The 21,571-nt window shown below is 40.6% G+C and overlaps 1 protein-coding gene across 8 annotated transcripts in view; it reads left to right on the top strand.

Moving 5' to 3' along the window:
* frya (furry homolog a (Drosophila)) overlaps positions 1 to 21,571 on the top strand; it is a 161,634-nt gene that overhangs the window by 107,924 nt on the left and 32,139 nt on the right. For all 8 annotated transcript variants that reach the window (XM_017708583.2, XM_037546836.1, XM_037546837.1 and 5 more), the window contains exons 30-44: positions 357 to 456; positions 1,895 to 2,066; positions 3,570 to 3,829; positions 5,099 to 5,245; positions 5,678 to 5,846; positions 6,017 to 6,107; positions 7,352 to 7,434; positions 8,872 to 9,022; positions 10,075 to 10,178; positions 10,972 to 11,157; positions 13,528 to 13,729; positions 14,631 to 14,752; positions 15,837 to 16,024; positions 19,943 to 20,037; positions 20,117 to 20,730. In XM_017708583.2, the coding sequence (XP_017564072.1) occupies positions 357 to 456; positions 1,895 to 2,066; positions 3,570 to 3,829; positions 5,099 to 5,245; positions 5,678 to 5,846; positions 6,017 to 6,107; positions 7,352 to 7,434; positions 8,872 to 9,022; positions 10,075 to 10,178; positions 10,972 to 11,157; positions 13,528 to 13,729; positions 14,631 to 14,752; positions 15,837 to 16,024; positions 19,943 to 20,037; positions 20,117 to 20,730 (2,684 nt within the window). The remainder of the gene's footprint in view (positions 1 to 356; positions 457 to 1,894; positions 2,067 to 3,569; positions 3,830 to 5,098; positions 5,246 to 5,677; positions 5,847 to 6,016; positions 6,108 to 7,351; positions 7,435 to 8,871; positions 9,023 to 10,074; positions 10,179 to 10,971; positions 11,158 to 13,527; positions 13,730 to 14,630; positions 14,753 to 15,836; positions 16,025 to 19,942; positions 20,038 to 20,116; positions 20,731 to 21,571) is intronic.

Below are 21,571 nucleotides of genomic sequence, written 5' to 3'. Positions count from 1 at the left end.
TGCCTGTTAATTAGTTGCATAGCGAATGTTTTGAGACTGTACTGAATTAGCTTTTTCAGACTTCAAAGAGTATTTCCTAGCCAAATTCCCCACCGTGAATACCCTCTCTATTCTGCAGGGACTTGGCTCTGTCTACCAGCGCTTGTTCTAATGCTAATTTGTTTACAAGCGCAGTGCCAGGGGAAATAGTGCATTTGGTGAGAACCGGATGCCTAATTGTGTTTACAGGCTGATTTTAATGAACTAACGCTGAACAAGCCTCTGTGCCTTAGATTTGACTTGAATAGAAAAGGGAAGACTTTAAAGACCTGTGAGTGCCTCATGTTTTAGATGAATTATTCTCGTTCTCCATGCAGGAATTACCCTTGTGACATTGTGACCTTACTGAGCCTCATCCTCTTCAAAGCATCAGATACCAACAGGGAGATCTACGAAATTTCTATGCAGTTAATGCAGGTGAGTGAGAAAACCACATTGCTCTATAGATATAGGATCATTACACAATATATGAAGAGATATATGTACTGCACCTGTGAGGATTTGATTGCATTCAGCAACATGAGCAGTGCTGAGGTACTGAGGTTGGATGATCAGATCTGCACCATAAGCACCACTCTAACTTATCCCAAAAGAGTGACATTCCACTGCTCCACAGCCCAATGCTGGGGTACTTTATGCCCCTCTAGCCAACGCTTGGCATTGCACCTGGTAACATTTGGCTCATGTGTGGCTGCTCCAGAGCGTTCAGTCTATTAGCAGTGCTCTTCTATGGCGTTTATACAAGCTGTGTGTGTGCACACTTGTGTAAGCAATGGGGCATCTTAAAGTATCTAAGTGTCTTAAATGGAGCTAAGGGGTCCAAACCCTGAAAAACATCCCCAGACCACTATTACTGAATGACTGACTGTCAAGCTCTTCTGCTATCCACTTCAGACCAGCTGCCAATGCTCCAGCTACCGTCACTTGCCTTGGACTAGCTGCCCACCCTACAATGAAGTTTTCATGGATTCCTAACTATTACTGCTACTACTACTACTACTACTGCTGTTAATAATAATTATTATAATAATAATAATAATACCGTCATCATCATTGCTTACATTATATATACTATGACTATGTCAGTACAGATGAGCATAACAGCAGACCTATTTGATGTATAGGGTCCTCTTTTTTTTGTCAATGATTTGTAGGTAGTTTGACCTGAGGAGGATGGGTCACCCCCTTGTGAGCCTTGGTTCCTCCCAAGGTTTCTTCCTCGGCTCTGAATGAGTTTTTCCTTGCCACTGTCACCCCTGGCTTGCTCACCTGAGGGTTTTACATTTCATGTTCAAACTTTGTCTTTACTGGAATTCTGTGAAGCTGCTGTGTGACATCAGTTGTGAAAAACACAATACAAATAAATTTGATTTGATTTGATTTGATTTGATATCCCTCCTCCACCAAACTTTACTGTTGGCACTATGCATTCCAGTAAGTAATGTTCTCTTGCATCCATAAAACTGGCAGATATTGAAGTGTGATTGTTTTGGAGAACATGTGCACTTCTGAAAGGGTGTCCATATACTTTACTTCAAATTTACTTATCAAAGGTTTCTCCCACCTTCCAGACACATCATCAGAAGGCAGTTCTCCTAGCCTTTATACCAGAAAATCTCACTCTTAGGACTGTAAGGGCTGTTGTGGCACCACTGTAGGAGGGAAATGGGCATGCTTATAACAGCAACGATTACTTTTTGCATTTAGGCCAGAGAGTCCCATTAACATGTGCACTCTCAAAGGTAAATGCCTCTTAGATGTAACCTGATTATAATTCTGATCAGCCAGAAACAGTAATTGTGATTGGAAATACATATTAAATACATATTTATGTATTGTTTTTTTTTTTACCTAGATTTTGGAGACTAAGCTGTGTGTATATTCTAAGAGGATACTGGAGGAGAGGAGTAGCAGTTTGCTATACGGCACCCATGGACCTCTGCCACCCCTCTACACTCTCTCTCTGCCCCAGCTCTCTGCCCAGCTTGCCCGGATGTACCCAGAAATCACCCTGCCCCTGTTCTCAGGTTAGAGTCTGTGTGTGTCTGCATTGACTGATAAAAACAATTGGTCAGCAAATCAAATATAGTGGATCAGCAAGGCTACTGTTTTTAGTTATGTGAAAATATAACATTTTATAAATAAATGTCGTACAGTATCAGAAACCACATAAGCAAGTCTTTTTGAGATCTCTTAAAGAGAATTTTTAAATATATTTCTGCATAACTTTCAAATTCATTGAGAGTGGTTTGGTGTGATCATTGTAGAGAAACCTATTGACGCAGCAGGGATCATGATGTCTACAGTGCAAATATAGCCATTTCATTCATCCAAAATGACCAGTGAACCTACATGTGTCGTCTGAGTTTTTATATGTACAATCTGATATAATACGTTATTCTAGGGTAATATTTTGTCTTACAGTACCCTGCATTTACCTAACCCTCTGCCTGAATGGCATACATTCAAAACCATTGAACATAATAGCTTTCACTTAGGATGGTTTCAGCACACATGTGCCAGGCTCCAGTCCTCGTGGGCCAAAACACTGCAGACTTCAGCACCCTGCCTCATTAAACACACCTGATTCAGCACATCAGCTAATTAGCAAGGGCTTTATGAGCTGAGTTCAGAGCGTTAGATGAACATAAATGCTAATCTCTGCAGCACTTGGACCCAGAAGGTCCCCAGTTTGACATGGCAGGCATAAAAAGCTTCTGACATCTGGTTTTCATCACCACCACTGTGAACAGTTCTGACTCTGTAAATTTCTCTAGAACAAAGCATTTTACATAAAACCACTCTATGAGTTTGATTACATCTTATAAAATAAATTATGCAGAAATTTGGAAACAATGGTGGAATTAATGACTCTTTGAGGCAACTGTGATGATTTAGGTTTGCATTTTGCACAATGCTATCTGATAGGTGTGCATTAGACTATTCATTAGCTATATTGATTAACTATGTTAGGGACAGGGGCAAATTGAGTGAATAAGATTTTTGGTCAAACTATTGATTTAACTTTATAAAGTGGTTAAGTTCATGATATAGAATGACACTTAATGCTTAAATTATATTGATATTCTCCGAATTTGCCAGTTCAGAATCCTGAAAATGATCCTTTGTCACAGACAACAAAAACTCATATCTAAACAGCTGTTTACAGATGTTTAGACACATCTGGTCAAATGGCATGTTTTGCCAATTTTCTAAGTGAAAATAAGTGAATACATCCTCTACAGATACCACATTTCTGCACATTTTAATGCATAATCACTGTTTATTTGCTGAATTTATAATATTGGAACAATAAAACATACATTTTATGTTAAAATTTTTAAATCTGTTCCACTCTGCAAATAAATTGAAATTGTTTGCTAAAATGAGCAGAAACAAAATGTCATGTTTAAATGCGTTTTCTGTAGGTCAGTTATTTTCAACAAAATATATGATTTGACAAGAGTTGTTCAGACTTTACCATACGACTGAAATTATTTTCCTCTTTTCTTCACCTTTCTCCTCTCCAGAGGTCAGTCAAAGGTTTCCCACCACTCACCTGAATGGCAGGCAGGTGATGTTGACATACCTGCTGCCGTGGCTTAGGAACATTGAGCTGGTAGATGGAGGACTGCTGCCGGCCACCTCCAGCCCCTCCCACCCATTGGAGGAGAGGAAGAGGCGGGGGTCCAGCATGGCCCCACCCACCTCTCACCTCCCAGGCTTGGGCTGGGGATCTCCGCAGGCCACCGCCCTCGTCCTCAACAACCTCATGTACATGACTGCCAAGGTGAGCGGCTAACCGAGTTCCTAGCATTACTTTCATACTGTATAACTGTACATCTGTTTTCACAGGTTTAGGGACAAATACACATTATAAATGATTATGTTCTCTGTGGGCTTGCAGTAATATAACATATTGAAGACGAGTCATTCTATTCAAGAATTTTTTTCATGAAGTTTGATTATTTATAGGTTCATTATTTTGAGTTATTACCACATTGTTTTCCACAAATCATTTTTTGTTTTGTTTTTGTTTGTTTTTTACATCTGATATAAAAATCAAAATGCCTTTACCTTTATCAGAGCATAGCTCCTTATGAAAGATAAAATACCTGTGCTGACTTTATCTACATAATTAAACCATTAAGGTGTAAACAAAATCATTCAGAGTGGTTTGATGTAAAATGCTTCATTCTAGAGAAACTTACAGAGTCACAATTGTTCAGAGTGGTGGTGATAGAAACCAAACATCTGAAGAGTTTAATGCCTCTAAAAACTGCTTCATGGGAAGTTATAACATGAAATTGTAATTAATATACTACCTGATACCTGAGTTCCACAACTGAGAGACACTTTATTTCGAGTCGCCCTTTTCAGATGAAACAAACACACAATGGACTCTCAGTAACATGTCAAAAATACATGAGGGCTAGGTTTAGGTTCTGGGTTGAGGCTAAGGTTAGGGTTAGGATTAGGGCCAGGGTGAGGGTTAGGGTAAGGTTAGGTTTTGTGTAATGGAAGTAACACATTAACAACACATCTTCTTAATGTAAGTAATGTATCATCAGAACATCTACATGATATTTTACTTCAGCGTATTCAGATGCTTCACTACTGCTACTTCACTGGTATGTTATTGATGTGTTACTGATACACTGATAAGAGTTAATTAGTCATCTACTAAAGACCACTCCAAATAAAGTGTTACCCACAATTGTTTTGCAGTAAGGGTTTTTCCCCTAAAAATGTGTTTGTAATGTCACTGGGGTACATGCAGGTCATGTAAGGCAAAATATTTTCCAACGAAAGCTTTTTGTCTTATTTATCAGAATTATATATAAAACTCAAAAATAAAGTGAATATATTCGTGTTGTAGACATCGTGACTCCAAGTTCCTATCACCACCATTGTAAAAAAATCTAAGTTAGTATATTTCTCTGCAATTAATGCTTTCAGATCAAACCACTGTTTTAATTTGTTTACATCACAAAGATTTAATTATAAAAAAATGAAAATAGCTGGTATTCCACTGTAAATGTGTGTGTCTGTGGGTCAGTATGGAGATGATGTGCCGGGTGCAGAGATGGAGAACGCGTGGACGGCTCTGGTGTGTAATGAGAAGTGGAGCAGTAACCTGCGCACAGCCCTGCAGTTCCTCATCAGCCTGTGCGGGGTCAGCAGTGACACCCCCCTCCTGCCGCACGTGAGTGGGTTGTTTTTCAAGGCTGATATTGTTGGGGGAGTGAATGATGTCATTTGGAGGTGTCATTCGAAGGAGAACCATGTTTACTCCCGCTGTGTTCTGAATGTGGTTCTAACAGCAAGAATAAAAACACAAGACACAAAAAAACTATACATCATCTATCAGTCATAAATCAGTCCTTATCTGTTTTCTCTGTCTCTCTCTCTCGCTCTCTCTCTCTCATATGCTTTCTTTCTTCCCCTCTCTCCTGTTTTTCTCCCTTTTCTCTTGTCCAGCTTTCATCTCTTACTCTCCTTTCTCACTCACTTTGTCTCTATATCTCTTATTCTCTCTCTCTCACTCTCTCTCTCTCTCTCTCTCTCTCTCTCTCTCACACATGATCTTTTCTCTCTTCCTTCCTTCATCTCACCTGTTTGTTTTTTCTCTCTGTAGATAAAGAAGGTGGTGATCTATTTGTGTAGGAGCAGCACCACTCAGACGATGGGCGAGCTGCTGTTTGAGCTGCAGCAGACGGACCCAGTTAATCCTGTAGTTCTGCACTGTGATAATCCGCCGTTCTACCATTTCTCTGCCACCAGCAAGATCTCCACTGTGACCTCCGGTACAGAAACCCTGTCTACACGTCTGTACAGAACGCAGACTGAATGTGAAGTTGTATTCTGTAACAAACTGTGTAATGTATTGTCTAATTGACTCAGATTAATGACGAATGTTTAATTGTTGTGTGTACTGCGTCCTGTAAGTACTCAGAAGTCCACTCTCTCTCTGCAGGTACAACATCCAGCAGCAACACAGTTGTTGCTGGCCAAGAAAATATCCCAGACACTGATGACACAAAAGTAACCAAGGAGAATGAGGACAGGTACAGCAGAATGCCCTGTTGCTTTGGTAACCCAGGTGGTTGTTAAGGTGCCCTTAGGCTGTTGTTATGGTGTCTCAGGATTGCTAGGCCAGGGCTCAGCAACATGTGGCTCTCCACAGCAGGATTAGATATTTAGGTAAAAAATAATCTCACCTAGATAGTAGCTAACTAAAAGGCAAAGAGAAATATTTTGAGACAAACATCGATAATTTGGAGATTAATAAACTTATTTGCATTTATAATCACTCCAGCTGGTTTCCTGATATGTTTAATCTGCAATGAGAAACTGTCAAACACTAAAACGTTGCAAAGCTGAAGTCAGCTTCTCATTTTCCAGCTTCTTGGTTGAATTGTCCCGGTCCACCTTAAATGGTGCAGTTATATTCTGGTGCCTCAGGCACCATTTAAGGTGGAACGGGAAAATTCGGACAAGAAGCTGGCGAATGGGAAGCGACTTCAGCCTCATAAAAAGTTGAACATTGAGAGACATTTTACAAGAAACTATTCTACTTTTGAGGAGAAGTTTCCTGCTGGAGATATGAGAAAAATAGCTATAACTGAGATAAAGCTTAAAGCACAGACTATAAGTCTGTGATTTCGTTTATATTTTTTAGAACATAGTGAAATATTTAGATATTTGCCAGCCAACATTGTGAAACAGACATAAAATGTTGCGGCTCCCAAAGTGGTTTGACTTTTGTTGAAAGGACAAAATGGCTCTTCTTAACATTTCGGTTGCTGACCTCTGGGCAGGGCGGTTGCTATGCTATCCCAGATGGAAATTATGAATAAAATGATCAATAAACACTAACATTTTGTAAATTTATCTGGCTGAAGATTTAATATCCACTTTTGAAGTGCAAGGCATTCTGAATATAAATGTATTATAGCTTCATCCTTCATGTTATACAGCTCTGTCAGCCATTATGCTGTCATCTATAGCTCATCACTCTGGACATCTAACATTTCTTCAGTTTAACAGTTTTGTAGTCCAGTGTATTAGAATCATTTATACATTTTTCTTCAAAAAATATTTTTGTATATTATTAATAACACTAATTTCTAACTCCTGAAAGCTGATATCAATCTTGTAAACGGTATCTAGGCAACAATCACGGTAATGCCACTTTACACAGTCTAATCTTAGAAAGTTTAAAGATGACACTTAAATCATTTTAATCATTTTAATTACACTGTTGTGGCTGTGAATTCCTGATAATATGCTGTGAATGTGTCTCCTGCAGGCTGGGCAGTATAATGAGGGCCCATAACCGACTGGAATCTCGCTACAGCAACAGCTCCGGAGGCTCGTACGATGAGGAAAAAAGTGCGTTCCTAACCAGTTCTGTCCTTCAGGGCAATTATATCTAACAGTTACACTGCTCTGTGCTGAGAGAAGTGTGTTAGCCTCGAGGCCCAAAGGAAACCTGAGCTTCCGTGCATGGATTTCTCTGATTCCTCTTAAGTCCACAAAGTGGAATAATATATATATATATATATATTTATGTATATATTATTCCACTTTAAATAAAGTGTTAATGTAATGCAAGACAGAATCTGAATCTGATAACTTACTGTTTAATGCTCATTGAGCTCAACATTTTTAAGTTCCAAGTACCTGTTTTTGGTCCAACTATATAATAAGGCTGTTATAAAGGGTTAATAAATAATTTAAAATGCATTTATTGTTAGTTATTATTTAGGTCACTAACACGTAATTAAAATAATTAATGAACAGTTATAACACAATAATAAAATTAGGGGCAGTCGTGGGCTTGAGGTTAGGGAACTGGCCCTGTGACCGGAAGATTGCTGGTTCGATCACCAGCACTTGAACAAGACACCTAACCCCCAATTGCTCCCCGGGCACCGTGGATAGGGCTGCCCACCGCTCCAGGAAGTGTGCTCACTGCCCCTTAGTGTGTGTGTACTCACTAGTGTGTATGTGGTGTTTCACTTCACGGATGGGTTAAATGCGGAGGTGGAATTTCCCCGTTGTGGGATTAAAAAAGTATCACTTAACTTAAAAGGGTAAGAGTGACCTGTTATATCAAATGAATATGGATATCTGATGAAGCTGACAGATGATGGAGAAGACAAAATAAGATTAGTAACTGTGAAGATCTAGAGTTTAACAGTGTTAATAAGTGTAGCTGGGCTCACCATTTGACAAGCAACAGGTCACTTTTGCTCTTATTTAGTTTTTTTTATTACTAATGTGTTATAACTGATTGTTAATGATTACGTTTATGGTCTAATAAATAAACATTAACATAGTAATAATGAACTAATTGTAAACCATTTACAAACTTTTTATAAAGGTAGTCTTATTCTAAAGTGCTAGCATACATTTATTTTTAAGTAAAAAGTCTTCTACAGTGTTTATTTTGAATAATTATGGAGCAAAACAAAAATGGAGCAGCTGTGTGTGCAGAACATTTTCACCTAAAAACTACCTCAAATAACAACTTTCATTAGAAGTGACCGGAATGTTATTTTGCTTTAAGGCGTAACCTCGTTGAACTCTGACTAGTCCTGATATCTGTTGAGCTCAATTTGCCTGACATGCTTGATGATTTCTTGTCAAACTCAAGCCATCAAGAAGAAAGGCACAATGGTAAAATGCAGCACTGACCAAGTTTTCGGTTCCATTTGTTTCTGTATCTTCCAAGCATGTTTATATCTGCTGGAATATAGTCGTCTATTAAGAAGCTTGACATGGCTGTTAAATATGATTTTGACTAAATGCTTCCTAAATGTGCAGGTGAGCCCCTCCCACTGTATGCTGGTTGGCTGCTGAATATTCTAGAGACCAGTCAGCCCCTCCCTTTGCCCATGCCTGTTAATGGAGGCTGCTGGGCGCCTCTGGTGGACTACCTGCCTGAAACAGTGACTCCAAGAGGACCACTGCACAGGTCAGTTCACTCCGTTCTCATGTAGTACACGTGTAGTATATCTGATAAAAACACTTCCAGAAATTAATTTCACACACTGATCATGTTCTGCAGCTGACTTAAGATGTTTTACCCATTTTAGACATAAAACGCATGTGTTTTAAATCACAGATAATGTCTTTTCGTGTCAGATTCTTCGAAATTTGATAATCTTCAGAAGATTGGAAAACATTTTTGGAAACAAATTTGATCCTTTTAAACCACATCAATCCAACACAAGCCAAGTCCTAAATCATGTAATGGTAAAATATGAAACACATCATTCTGTCTTTATCAGAGAGATAAAAATTTTGGAATGTGAAACCTTTTAAAGCTTTCGTCACACTTTCAGTGATGCAGTTGATGAAGTGTGTTTTAAAGCTTAGCTAAGCTTCTAAGAATTTTTTTAAATCTCTGTGTATGAGACATGCAGCCAGCCCACTTCAAGAACAGGCCCAAAACTGACCCACACCACGCTGACAATATGATTGACAACAATGGCCTACTCTTGACATTTTGATATTTGCATATTTTATCATACTGTGTGTTCGCATTATAATGGTGTTACCACGGGTAAGGGGTGTTGTTGTGTACAATGCAAAGTGGTTAAGCACAACATGTTGTGGCTCATATAAAGTTATATAATAAAAAGATATTCTAGAAACATTTTAGATGCTTATTATTGTATTTTGTAGGTTAATAGTGAAACATTATTGTGCAATAATAATAAACATTATTGTTATTCTTTCACTGTTATTTTGCTTGGTAACCACAACTTCACAAATGACATGGTTTGATGGAAGAAATCTTCACTGTGAATATAAGTGATAAAAATGTTATTGTTTGAAATTGCCATTGTTTAATACATGTATTTTGTTGCATTAAGAGGCTGCCTTTGACTTTAATTTGGTAAAATGTAGTCATAGTGACATTGCTGTAACACTCAGCCTCTCGTGGTTTATTCCCTTAATGTTTGAGTTTGTAATTGAAATGCTCAGTGAAAGGTCACTGTGTGTGCTGTGTTTGCTGTACAGGTGTAATATAGCAGTTATCTTTATGACGGAGCTGGTAATCGACCACAGTGTGAGAGAGGACTGGGCCTTACATTTACCCCTGCTGCTGCACGCTCTGTTTCTGGGTGAGTTTTCTCTCCGACAGTCTCGGCTTGAAGCTTTGGTATTCACAGCCGGATGGTTTAGATTCTGTCTGACGATCAGATAAAACACATCAGACTGCAGAATCTGTAGAACCTGCAGAATCTGTCCATCACTGAGGTCTTTACTCTGTAATTGAGCATGCAGGATGGCATGATCTTATCATCTTTCTGAAATATGTGGAGCGTTTACATCTCCTGGGTTACGAGCACAGTGATTTACTTACAGAAATACAGTGTTGTGCTCCAAACACTCATAACAGGTTTAGTTTTATCATTCAGTAAACTGCATAGTCAGTTCTCTCATCTGTAAATGCACATCTATCTCTCTTATTCTATTTCTTTCTCTTTTTTACCATCTCTTTCTCTCAGTATATCTCTCACTCCCTTTGTTTCTCTCTGTCTTTTTCTGTCTTCCTGATTTCCTTTCTTTCTTTCTTTCTTTCTTTCTTTCTTTCTTTCTTTCTTTCTTTCTTTCTGTCTTTCTTTCTTTCTTTCTTTCTGTCTTTGTCGCACACATATGTGCATCTATACACATATGGACTCTCTCTTCCCTTCTTTCTCTCATTCTGTCTTTCTCTGTCTCTGTTTCTCTCTCTTCACTCCTTCTTTTTCCCCCTTTCTCTCTCTCTCTCTCTCTCTCATTTTATCTCTGTCTTTCTCTCTCACAAAGTCACTCTTTTTCTCATTTTCACACTCTCTCTTGCTCTCACTCTCTTCTCTGGTTCACTCATATTCACTGAAACCGTCTCGCTCGCTCTCTCTGTTGTGTTGGTAGGTATGGATCACTGTAGGCCGGAGGTGTTTGAGCACTGTAAGCGTCTACTGCTGCACCTGCTGCTGTCTCTCTCCTGCAGCCGCAGTTTCCCTCTCCTCGCCTCCGTCCTGCTGCAGAGCCGCGACGCCACCAGCGCCAAAAGCCTCACCATCCGGCCCAGCTACCAGCCAGACTTCTTCTACACAGGTATGGTCAGAGCCTTTATGTGCTATAACTTTTGCACAGGCCACATTTTATGTTTTAGGTTTTCACTGATATGATAAGCTCAACAAATAAACAATAATTATGCAGTAAAGTGTGCTGATGTGTGTTCTCTGTAGAGGATGTGTTCACTTATTTTCTCTTAGAAAATAAACAAAATGTCATTTGACCAGGAGTGCCTTTTTTTGACCAAGGGGGCCAAACTTTTGCATAGGACTGTATGCCTCTTATTTTGATTTTGAATCTAATGAAAAGCTATTCTTTTGAACTTTTGCCATGTTTTTGTGATTTTTTTTAAAGAACAAATTTAGTCTACAGAAAATTTTAGTTTAACAGAAAGTAAACCTGTTAATGTATAAATGTAATTTGTTAAATAACTGTATTATTAATTTAATCATTTAAGTATATCAAATAATCATATGTTGTGAATTGAATGTTTCACAGAACAGTAATAAGGGCTAAATACTACATATTGTACTCTTTGCAATGTCACATGTGCTATTTTTAGAAGGATTTCTTGTCATCAACTGGTATGTAACACATACCTTTGCTGCTAAATTTCGAAATCATCTGAGGGGGAGTGGAGGTGGAGTAGTGAGAATGGCCTTATCTGCAATGAAACATACGGAAGCCAAGCCAAAAACATCATACGTACAGAGAGTGTCTGATTAGAACGCTCCTTTGTGCTGTTTTTATCTTCTTCCCTCTGCAGAGTTGGCTAGTGCACACAAGACGACGCTGAGCATGTCTGGAACCAGCCACTCCAACACTGATAATACATTATTCACCCCCCCCACGCCCGCCGTCATAACAGTTCTGCTGAGATTAATGCTAATGTGATAATTTGGGCTTGCATGCTGCCAGGGCTCTTCACCTCCGGTTTAGTCTCATTCAGATAGTAGAGAATGTGATCATAACTGCCACAAACAGAGTCACTCTGTTATCATCTACAGAGAAGAATTTTGTAAAATCAGCTACCTTCACATAACACAGCCTGTCAAAAGTTTAGGAATGGCTCACTTTTCAAAAAGATTTTAACACAACATAGGACTTTAACATAAAGTCCTATTTGAGCTGGATTAGTTTTCACAGAAGAGGTTTGCTAATGTAATATGTGCATGATTTGATCTGAGTAAATTCCCCAAATTGCCCCAAATAGCCTGGATCGAAACTTCATTGCACAGATGTTTATGCCAGCATTATGCGGCAGGCACCACATTTCTGAACAATAACTAAAAAAGTTTGACATTGGACAAGACTCATTAGACTCATTTGACATTGGACTACATCTCATTTCAGTGAGGGGAGATGTTCATTATCAATGGCACTTCGAAATAAAGTTACATAATAAAAACATACTGGAGGGTGTATACATCAAATAGTTGTGGATTTCAGTCACTCATGAATTTCAGGGTTAAGGAACTGAGTCAAATCAAGCTCAATAGCTGTTCGCCCTGGTGGTGCTGTTCGTTATTACGTCACTGTGATGTGACCATAGAAAACCATAAAAATAAAAACCATAGAAATAGCCTCAGATTATATTAATCATGAACTATATAATGAGCTGTAGAAATAACCACAGTTTGTGGAAATCAACTGTTTAATTATTATGAATCATAAGTTATATAAATCCTGCTACATTAAGTTAAATTAGTTATATTAATAGTGTTTGCTGTTTCACTGAACAGTCCATCAAATTCTGTGAAAAATTAGGTTGATTTTCACACTTAAATATGACATTTTTCTGCACATTTTGAGTACAATTTGTATGTACTTGCTCAGTTTGACATATTGGGAAAAAAATTACGTGACATATAAAATATGACATAACATAAGTACATTTTATGTTTTATTTTTTCCTCAACATTTTAAATGATGCAAATGAACAGTAGTTATGTATTAAATTGTGCAGAAGTGTGTTCTTATTTTGTATTTATTTTCAATAAGAATATCAGCAAAATGTAATTTGACCCTAAACCTTTGCCTGCAACTGTACAAGCACACACCCACATTGTGGTTTATTGGACCACCAGCATAAACACATTCACTCACGCTTTACCTACAGCCAGTAAGACGTATTTTGATAGGAGTTGACTTGTTTGTTACTGTTGCGGCTGTTGGAGCAGGCCTAGTAGTAAATCTCGCTGCCTGATTTGGACTACTCCTCTTTGCCTGCTGAGGCTTAAAAAAGCCGCATTAACATAAGAATGCACTGTGAATATGTGCAACTGGACTGTGTGCTTGTCTTCATGTGCATTTGTGTCACACTTATTTCAGCCTGTCTTCCTATCTCAGCCTGTTTTCTCGCTACACAGCCACAGTCTTGATGCCTCTCCTGCCTGTGTCCATGTCCAGGTGGGGTTGATTTCCTGCGGGACGGTCAGGCCTCCCCGGTGCCGGATTCTGGCCTGAGCTCATCCTCCACGTCCTCCAGCCTGAGTCTAGGGGGCAGTAACAGTAACCTGCCACACCTGTCCCATGAGGAGTCTGACCCTCTGGAGAGCAGCACTGAGGCTGAGGAGAAAAGCAGCAAACTCGTAGAGTTTCTCACCACCAGGTAATCACACGAACACTCAGTCTAGCACTGCATAAATCCTTTTTTTTTACCATCCTAGTTAGGTACTAACTCCGTTTCTTTTGGGTTTATACTTTAGAAACCATTTGAAAACGCAATTTGCCTTTTACTTTGTGTGAAACTTAATTGTATTTATATACATTAACAGATAATAAAAATGCTTAACCTTCTTTCTTCTCCTATAAATGCTGGTACACTGTATTAACAAATACAATAATATTAACAAATGTGCCATAATGTTTGCACTTTTTTCCCAATATGTTAAATTTAACAAACAAACAGCAGTTGTGCATTAAAATGTGTGAAAGTGTGTTATCACAGAAAGTCAACACATGGAATTTGACTTTTACATATAATTACATACAAAATTCCCCCACCTTCACAAAAAAGTAAACTTTTTTTGTGAACTTTGTGTTGTGCTAGAGATATAAACCACATTCAGTTAAGAAACTTTCTACTGCTGGATTAACAAAGTAATTTTGTGGCCCTTCTGCCACCTAGTGGCATTATGGTGTTATTACAGCTGTCCTCTACAACTGTGCAAACAAATCCCGTGTGGTGGTTTCAGATGTAAGTGTTACCTATCAAAAGTTGGACAATGAAGCACATAAAACCATGAATTCTAATACCAGTCACTTTATATCACCTTTGTGATTGTATGACTTTCCATTCATATGACTTTCTGCCTATAGATAGTTGTTATGAACACTCTCTCATCGTCTAAGCTGCTTATCCTCCTGGTTCACAGGGGTGCTGGAGCCTATCCTATAATAGCTAAACAATGGATGAAGCTCTATTCTGATTTGTTGATTGTTAAACTTTCATTGATTTGCTCTGACTATGAATATATATTGTCTGTCTGGTTTGTTCTTTTGGTCTTTAGGCCATTTGGACCTTTGTGGTGCCATGAAGACATTACGCCTAAACACCAGCACTCCAGAAGCACTGAACAGCTCACTAACTTCCTACGCCATGTGGTGTCTGTCTTCAAAGAATCCAAATCAGGCAAGTTTAAACCATTTAAACCTGCAAACCTTTTACATACGCTACCTGGTTTCCTCTTTAACAGTAATAATATACACTCACCGGCCACTTTATTAGGTACAGTAAAAGGTTGAACCCCCTTTTGCCTTCAGAACTGCCTTATTTCTTCATAACATACTTTCAACAAGGTGTTGGAAACATTCCTCAGAGGTTTTGGTTGGTTATTTGAGGTACTGTTGCCTTTCTATCATCTCAAACCAGTCTGCCCATTCTCCTCTGACCTCTCACATAAACAAGGCATTTTTGTCCACACAACTGCTGCTCACTGGATACTTTCTTTTTCAGACCATTCTCTGTAAACCCTAGAGATGGTTGTGCATGAAAATCCCAGTAGATCAGCAGTTTCTGAAACACTCAGACCAGCCCGTCTGGTACCAACAACCATGCCGCATTCAAAGTCTCTTAAATCATCTTTCTTCCCCATTCTGATGCTCGGTCTGCACTCCTCTACGTGCCTAAATGCAGTTGTGATTGGCTGATTAGCTATTTGTGTTAACAAGCAATTGAACAGGTGTACCTAATAAAGAGGCTGGGGTGTGTGTGTGTGTGTGTGTGTGTGTGTGTGTATATATTTTTTCCAATATGTTTACACAGCAATTAAATAGAAAAATGACACATTTAACTGTGTTTTGTGTTAATTAGTTTGCCTGTTTTCACTCACTGTTTTGTTTCACAAACAACAAAACATGAACAGCAGTGTTCAAACATTTGCTTACAAATGTATGTCATGATATTTTGGTACAGATGCAGCGTCAGCGTTCACATTTGCTGTGGGTGCACTTACCTGACGCATATTATTTACATCTTAAAATTGCAATACAGATTGACCAAAATCAAAGCAATAGAGTCATATTTCGAGCACAAATCTGTCAATTCCAGCCTTGGCAGATTCCAATTTCACATCCCTATTTCACATTTCTTAAATTTTTTTTTAAATGCTTGGTGTGGCCAGACTTCTGATGAATGATGAATATATATATATATATATGTGTGTGTGTGTGTGTGTGTGTGTTAGGCTTATATGTTTATGTGTTTGTGTGTACAGACGTGCGTCTGGAGCAGCAGCTGAGTGACATAGCTCTGCAGACGGCTCTGTGCAGCTCCTCTAGGCACTATGCTGGCCGATCATTCCAGGTATTCCGGGCACTGAGGCAGCCTCTGTCTGCGCTGGCTGTGTCAGATCTGCTCTCGCGTCTGGTGGAGGTGGTGGGGGAGCACGGAGAGGAAGTACAGGTGAGGTTCACTGTCTCTATAAGTAGGTGAGGCTCATCTCTCTCGCCATATAAACCTACTAGAGCACACTCACCACTGGCCAAGCAGCAAATTTGCACAGACCAGGGTTTGGCAATTGTAGGGTCGTAGTGCAGTGGTTTCCAAGGCCCCCCAGATGCAGACGGTCCACATTTTTGTTCCAGCCAACTTGCAGCATACACTGAAAAAAGCAAAAAGTGGACCATCTACAAGGGCTGGTTCGACCCACCTTAGGGAGTAGACTGGCCATGGGAAGGACGAGGTTAGTTTCCAGTGGGCTGCTTTGTGTGCAAGCCACTCAGAAAGTGAGAAAGAGAGTATAGATATGTTGCACTATGTTGACACGTTCGTGGCCCGCTGCATTCAAGTATGTGACCAATTTTCACTTATGCAAATACCTCGTCCACGGGTGTTGCGGTTAGGGGTCATGGTGAGGGGATGTCACTGTGCTGGTCTAGATAAAAGTCCAGGGTTGAATTTAATTCCCAGCCTAGCCCTGCTATAGTGTACTTCACTTTAAACATTAAAGTGTATAGTACTCTACACAGAAGTTTGCAAAGACATTACATTACATTACATTACATTACAATTTAGCAGACGCTTTTATCCAAAGCGACTTACAAATAGTGTGGTACATAGAACAAACATAGTCAGGCCTTAAAGGAGGCCAAGGGGTAAAAGCGGGGTAGAGAAGGGAAGGAGGGCAAGAAGGAGATGAGGTTGGTAGTGGCTAGATTTGCAAGAGGCGATTAGAGCAAGTGCTCCCTGAAGAGCTCTGTCTTCAGGAGTTTCTTAAAAATAGCGAGGGACGCCCCTGCTCTGACAGCGGAAGGTAGCTTGTTCCACCATTGGGGAAGCAAGTATGAGAACAGTCTCGATTGTTTTGTGTGAATGTTTGGCAAAGCTAAGCGACGTTCATTGGAGGATCGCAGCGGCCGGGCGGTGCTGTAAGCCTTTAGGAGCGAGTGCAGGTAGGAAGGAGCCTGCTCTGTTAACACCTTGTAGGCAATTGTAAGAGTTTTAAATTTGATACGAGCAGCAACCGGTAACCAGTGGAGCTCAATGAGCAGTGGGGTGACATGCGCCCGTTTTGGTTGGTTAAAGACCAGACGCACTGCAGCGTTCTGAACAATCTTCAGTGGTTTTACAACACAGGCCGGGAGGCCCGTCAGTATGGCATTGCAGTAGTCGAGGCGTGAGATGACCACTGCTTGTACCAAGAGTTGGGTGGCTTGTTGTGTTAGAAACGGCCGTATCTGTCTGATGTTGTACAGCGCAAAGCGGCAGGACCGAGCCACCGAGGCAACATGGTGCGTAAAGGAGAGTTGGTCATCTACCATAACCCCCAGGTTCCTAGCAACCTTTGTTGGGGAGAGTGAGAGTGAGTCGATGGTTATGGTGAAGTTGTGTTGAATGGATTGTTTAGCTGGTATAACCAGAAGTTCAGACTTGGACAGGTTTAGTTGAAGGTGGTGTTCCTTCATCCATGCGGATATGTCCGAGAGGCACTGCGATATCCGCACAGAGATCGACGGGTCATCAGGCGGGAATGACAGATAGAGCTGGGTGTCGTCAGCATAGCAATGGTACGAGAAGCCATGTGAGCGGATAACCCGACCTAGAGAGGTGGTGTAAATAGAAAAGAGAAGGGGTCCCAGTACCGATCCCTGGGGAACCCCAGTGGATAGCGAGTGGGCTGAGGAGAGCTCTCCATGCCACGATACCTTGAATGAGCGCCCAGTGAGGTACGATCTGAACCAGAGTAGCGCATTGTCTGAGATACCCATGTTTGATAGAGTAGACAGGAGAAATTCATGATTGACTGTGTCAAAAGCGGCTGAGAGGTCCAGCAGAATGAGTACTGAGGACTGTCCTGTAGCTCTGGCAGTTTTTAGTGCCTCAATCACAGATAAAAGAGCCGTTTCAGTGGAGTGCCCTTTTTTAAAACCTGATTGATTTGGGTCCAGGAGGTCATTCTGGGAGAGGAAACCAGAGACCTGACTGTAGACTGCTCTTTCTATAGTTTTGGAAAGAAAGGGTAGTAGTGAGACTGGCCTGTAGTTATCAACCTGGACAGGGTTGCAGGAAGGCTTTTTAAGCAATGGTGTGACTTGGGCTTGTTTAAAGATAGTTGGAAACACACCAGTAGTTATGGAGGCATTGATGGTGTGTGTGATAGTACCCCCTGAAGCTTATGCCCACAACGCAAGTCAGCCAAATAGTGGCTGTGTGAATAAAAATGCTGTCCTTAATTGATGTCAAGGATGTTTTCTCCTCCTATAAAGTTACAAAGATTTGTTTATTTATCTGTGTACACTAAATATAAGCATAACAGCATATACAGTCAGATGGTTAAACTCATAGTTAAAAGGTGAAAAAGAGGTACACTATATTGCCAAAAGTATTCACTCACCCATCCAAATCATTGAATTCAGCACCAAGAGATTTTCATGTTCCCAACTTTGTGGTAACAATTTGGGGACAGCCCCTTCCTGTTCCAGCATGACTGTGCACCAGTACACAAAGCAAGGTCCAGAAAGACATAGATGAGCGAGTTTGGTGTGGAAGAACTTGACTGAGTCCTGACCTCAACCCAATAGAACACCTTTGGGATGAATTAGAGCGGAGGCTGTGAGCCAGGCCTTCTTGTCCAACATCAGGGTCTGACCTTACAAATTTGCTTCCGGAAGAATTGTCAAAAATTCCCATAAACAATTCAATTCAATTCAATTCAAGTTTATTTATATAGCGCTTTTTACAACAAGGTTGTCACAAAGCAGCTTTACAGAAAAACAGGTCCACGCCTCTTATGAGCATCACCACAGTGAAGCCAATTTTGTGGTGACTACAGTGGTAAGGAAAAACTCCCTTTAAGAGGAAGAAACCTTAGAAGGGACCAAGGCTCAGTCCGAGGAACCCAACCCCCGTGGGTCGACCCGCACAGAAGAAACAGAACAGAAACAAGAACAACAGTACAAAGAGAGTGCAAAAAGATGGCTGGAACGCTGGAACCACGAATGGGGCACCTCCAGACAGGCCAACGGGGCATCTCGACACATGTGAGAGAGATAGAGAGAGAGAACGGAGTGGGAGGGAAGAAAGATAGGTTAGAAGGGTTGTGTTAATCTCTGTTGAGCGGGACAGGGCCGATTCCAGAGTGCTGCATAAACACACTCCTAAACCTTGTGGAAAGCCTTCCCAGAAGAATTGGTGTTATAGCTGCAAAGGATGAGCCAACATCATATTAAACCCTATGGATTAAGAATGGGATGTCATTCAAATTCATATGCGTGTGAAGGCAGACGAGCGAATACTTTTGGAATTATAGTGTACCTGTTTGTCCACAATCCTCAATCAAAGTAAAAAAACATGCAAAGGCCAGATCCAAAATGATCAAACATACAAACATGAGTCCAGGCAACCGAAATCCAAAAAGGGAACAGGCGAAGGGTCAGATACACAAGGAATAACATGTAGTTTATAATCTAACTGGATATAGTCACATGATCAAATTCACAGGTGAAAAACATTGCTTGTCCAGTGAAGCTGATCTCTGATAGGTGCAACTGGGTGACCTAGATATCACGTGATCATGCAGGGGGTTCTGGAAATTGGAGTCTTATGAGTCATGGCTGGTGGGATGCATGGCAATAAGTATATGTTTTAATGTAACAAAATACCAGTATACTAAATATCATCACTGTTGGGATTAAAACCTTGCATCTCCATTTTTCATGATGAACAGATCAATAGAAATAGTCAAACATTACTTGGAGGAAAGTCCTATTCACACCCTGTGTACATTTTTGTTGTCCTCTTGTTACTGTTTTGGAGATATGAGATTTTGCTTGTAAGCAACAGTATGTTTATATTTGGACTCAAAATGTGTGTCTTTCTCAGGGTTATGTGATGGAGCTGCTTCTTACCCTTGAATCAGTGGTTGACAACCTTGCAGAGTGCCTCAAGAACAATGATTTAATGGCTCTTCTCACAAGGCAAGTCACTCACAAAAACTAAACTACACTTGCAAGAAAGAAATCGCATTCCAGAGCTAAAAGTTTTGGTTCCTTCCAGGGCTCCTTCTCCAGACCTCCCAAACAATGGTAAGCTCTTGTTCAACCGGAAAAGCACCAGCCAGCTTGACTTGGTCCCTGGCACAGGAGCTGCATCTGAAAGAATCCGCCACCAGCGGAGCTACTCTGTACCCAAGCGATTCGGTGAGGCTGAGCGTTCCTCTGAGGTTCCTCGCAGTGCCACACTGGACCGCATCAACGCCTGCACTCACCAGCACCAGGGCAACCTGTCCAAGCTCCGCTCACACTCCTCCACCTCTTCCAGGGACAATGTGGTCTCCACCAATCCAGCCAATGCTAACCACCCCCGCAACCTGCTGGCCACCATCTTCTGGGCGGCTGTGTCTCTTATGGAGTCGGACTTTGAATTTGAGTACCAGATGTCACTGCGCTTGCTGGGGAAGCTGTTCACTCATGTCTCTCTAGACAAGCAGGAGAACAAGGAGAAGCTGGAGAAGATCCAGAGCCAGCTAAGGTGGAGTGGATTCTCTGGGCTCCAGCAGCTCCTGCTGAAGGGCTTCACCTCAGCTGGCACCACAGAGCTCACGCTGCAGCTTTTCTCTCAGCTCACACCCATCTCCCGGCTGCCTGTGGTGGACACCTCACAGGCCATAGGTGAGGTGTTATGATTGAAACTAGATGTAGCCCCACCCTTGTATGCTCCTGCTGAGGACAGAAAACCTCTGTGTTGGTTAACTCTAGGGCAGTGTTTCTGAATCTGTCTTCAAGGACCCCCAGATAGTCCATATTTGAATACCAGGTATTCAGTAGGGCTGAAAGGTAAATGCATGGCCATGTCTTAGTAAGGCATAGGGACAAGACAATTAAGTTGTGGCGATGACTTAGTAAGGTGTGGGAAAGAGATCCTGCCTTACTATGCTATAATCAAGGATTAATGTCAATCTAATTTAAAATTCCATGCTTTACTAAGCCATGGGCGTGAATTAGGATCTTGTCCCCATGCCTTACTAATTCGTAGCCACGACTTATCTCATTCCCACGTCTTACTAAGTCATGGCCATGCGTTATTTTTATTTATATGGGATGTCATGAGCAGGGCTCCGTAACAAATAGCAGACTGATGGCACAAACACAGACTGATGACACATGTCTTTTGCAGCACTTAAGTGAGCACTAATCTAAGTACTTATTGTACTGTGTAGTCCTGTTTCTTTTCTCTGGGTATCAACACTGGCTTTTGTTTTGTAGCAATATCTGAGCTCAGGTATAGCTTTCAGGTATACCGTCTTTTCTATGAAGAATAGAAATGCTTACATATTTAGAAAAGAGGGTTCCTTAAGGGTTCTTTAGTAAAGAAAGTTGGTCTGTATAGAACCGTGAACACTGAAAAAACAATTTGCATATGAAAGGGTTCTTCACATCAAGAAGGAGTTCTTCAGATTGATGTAGAATGTGTTGTAGATGGTTCTATTTAGCAACAAAATCGGTTATATTA

This window comes from Pygocentrus nattereri, chromosome 17, assembly GCF_015220715.1.
Source record: "Pygocentrus nattereri isolate fPygNat1 chromosome 17, fPygNat1.pri, whole genome shotgun sequence".
Classification (NCBI taxonomy): Eukaryota; Metazoa; Chordata; class Actinopteri; order Characiformes; family Serrasalmidae; genus Pygocentrus; species Pygocentrus nattereri.
This window is presented reverse-complemented; position numbering and strand designations above follow the sequence as displayed.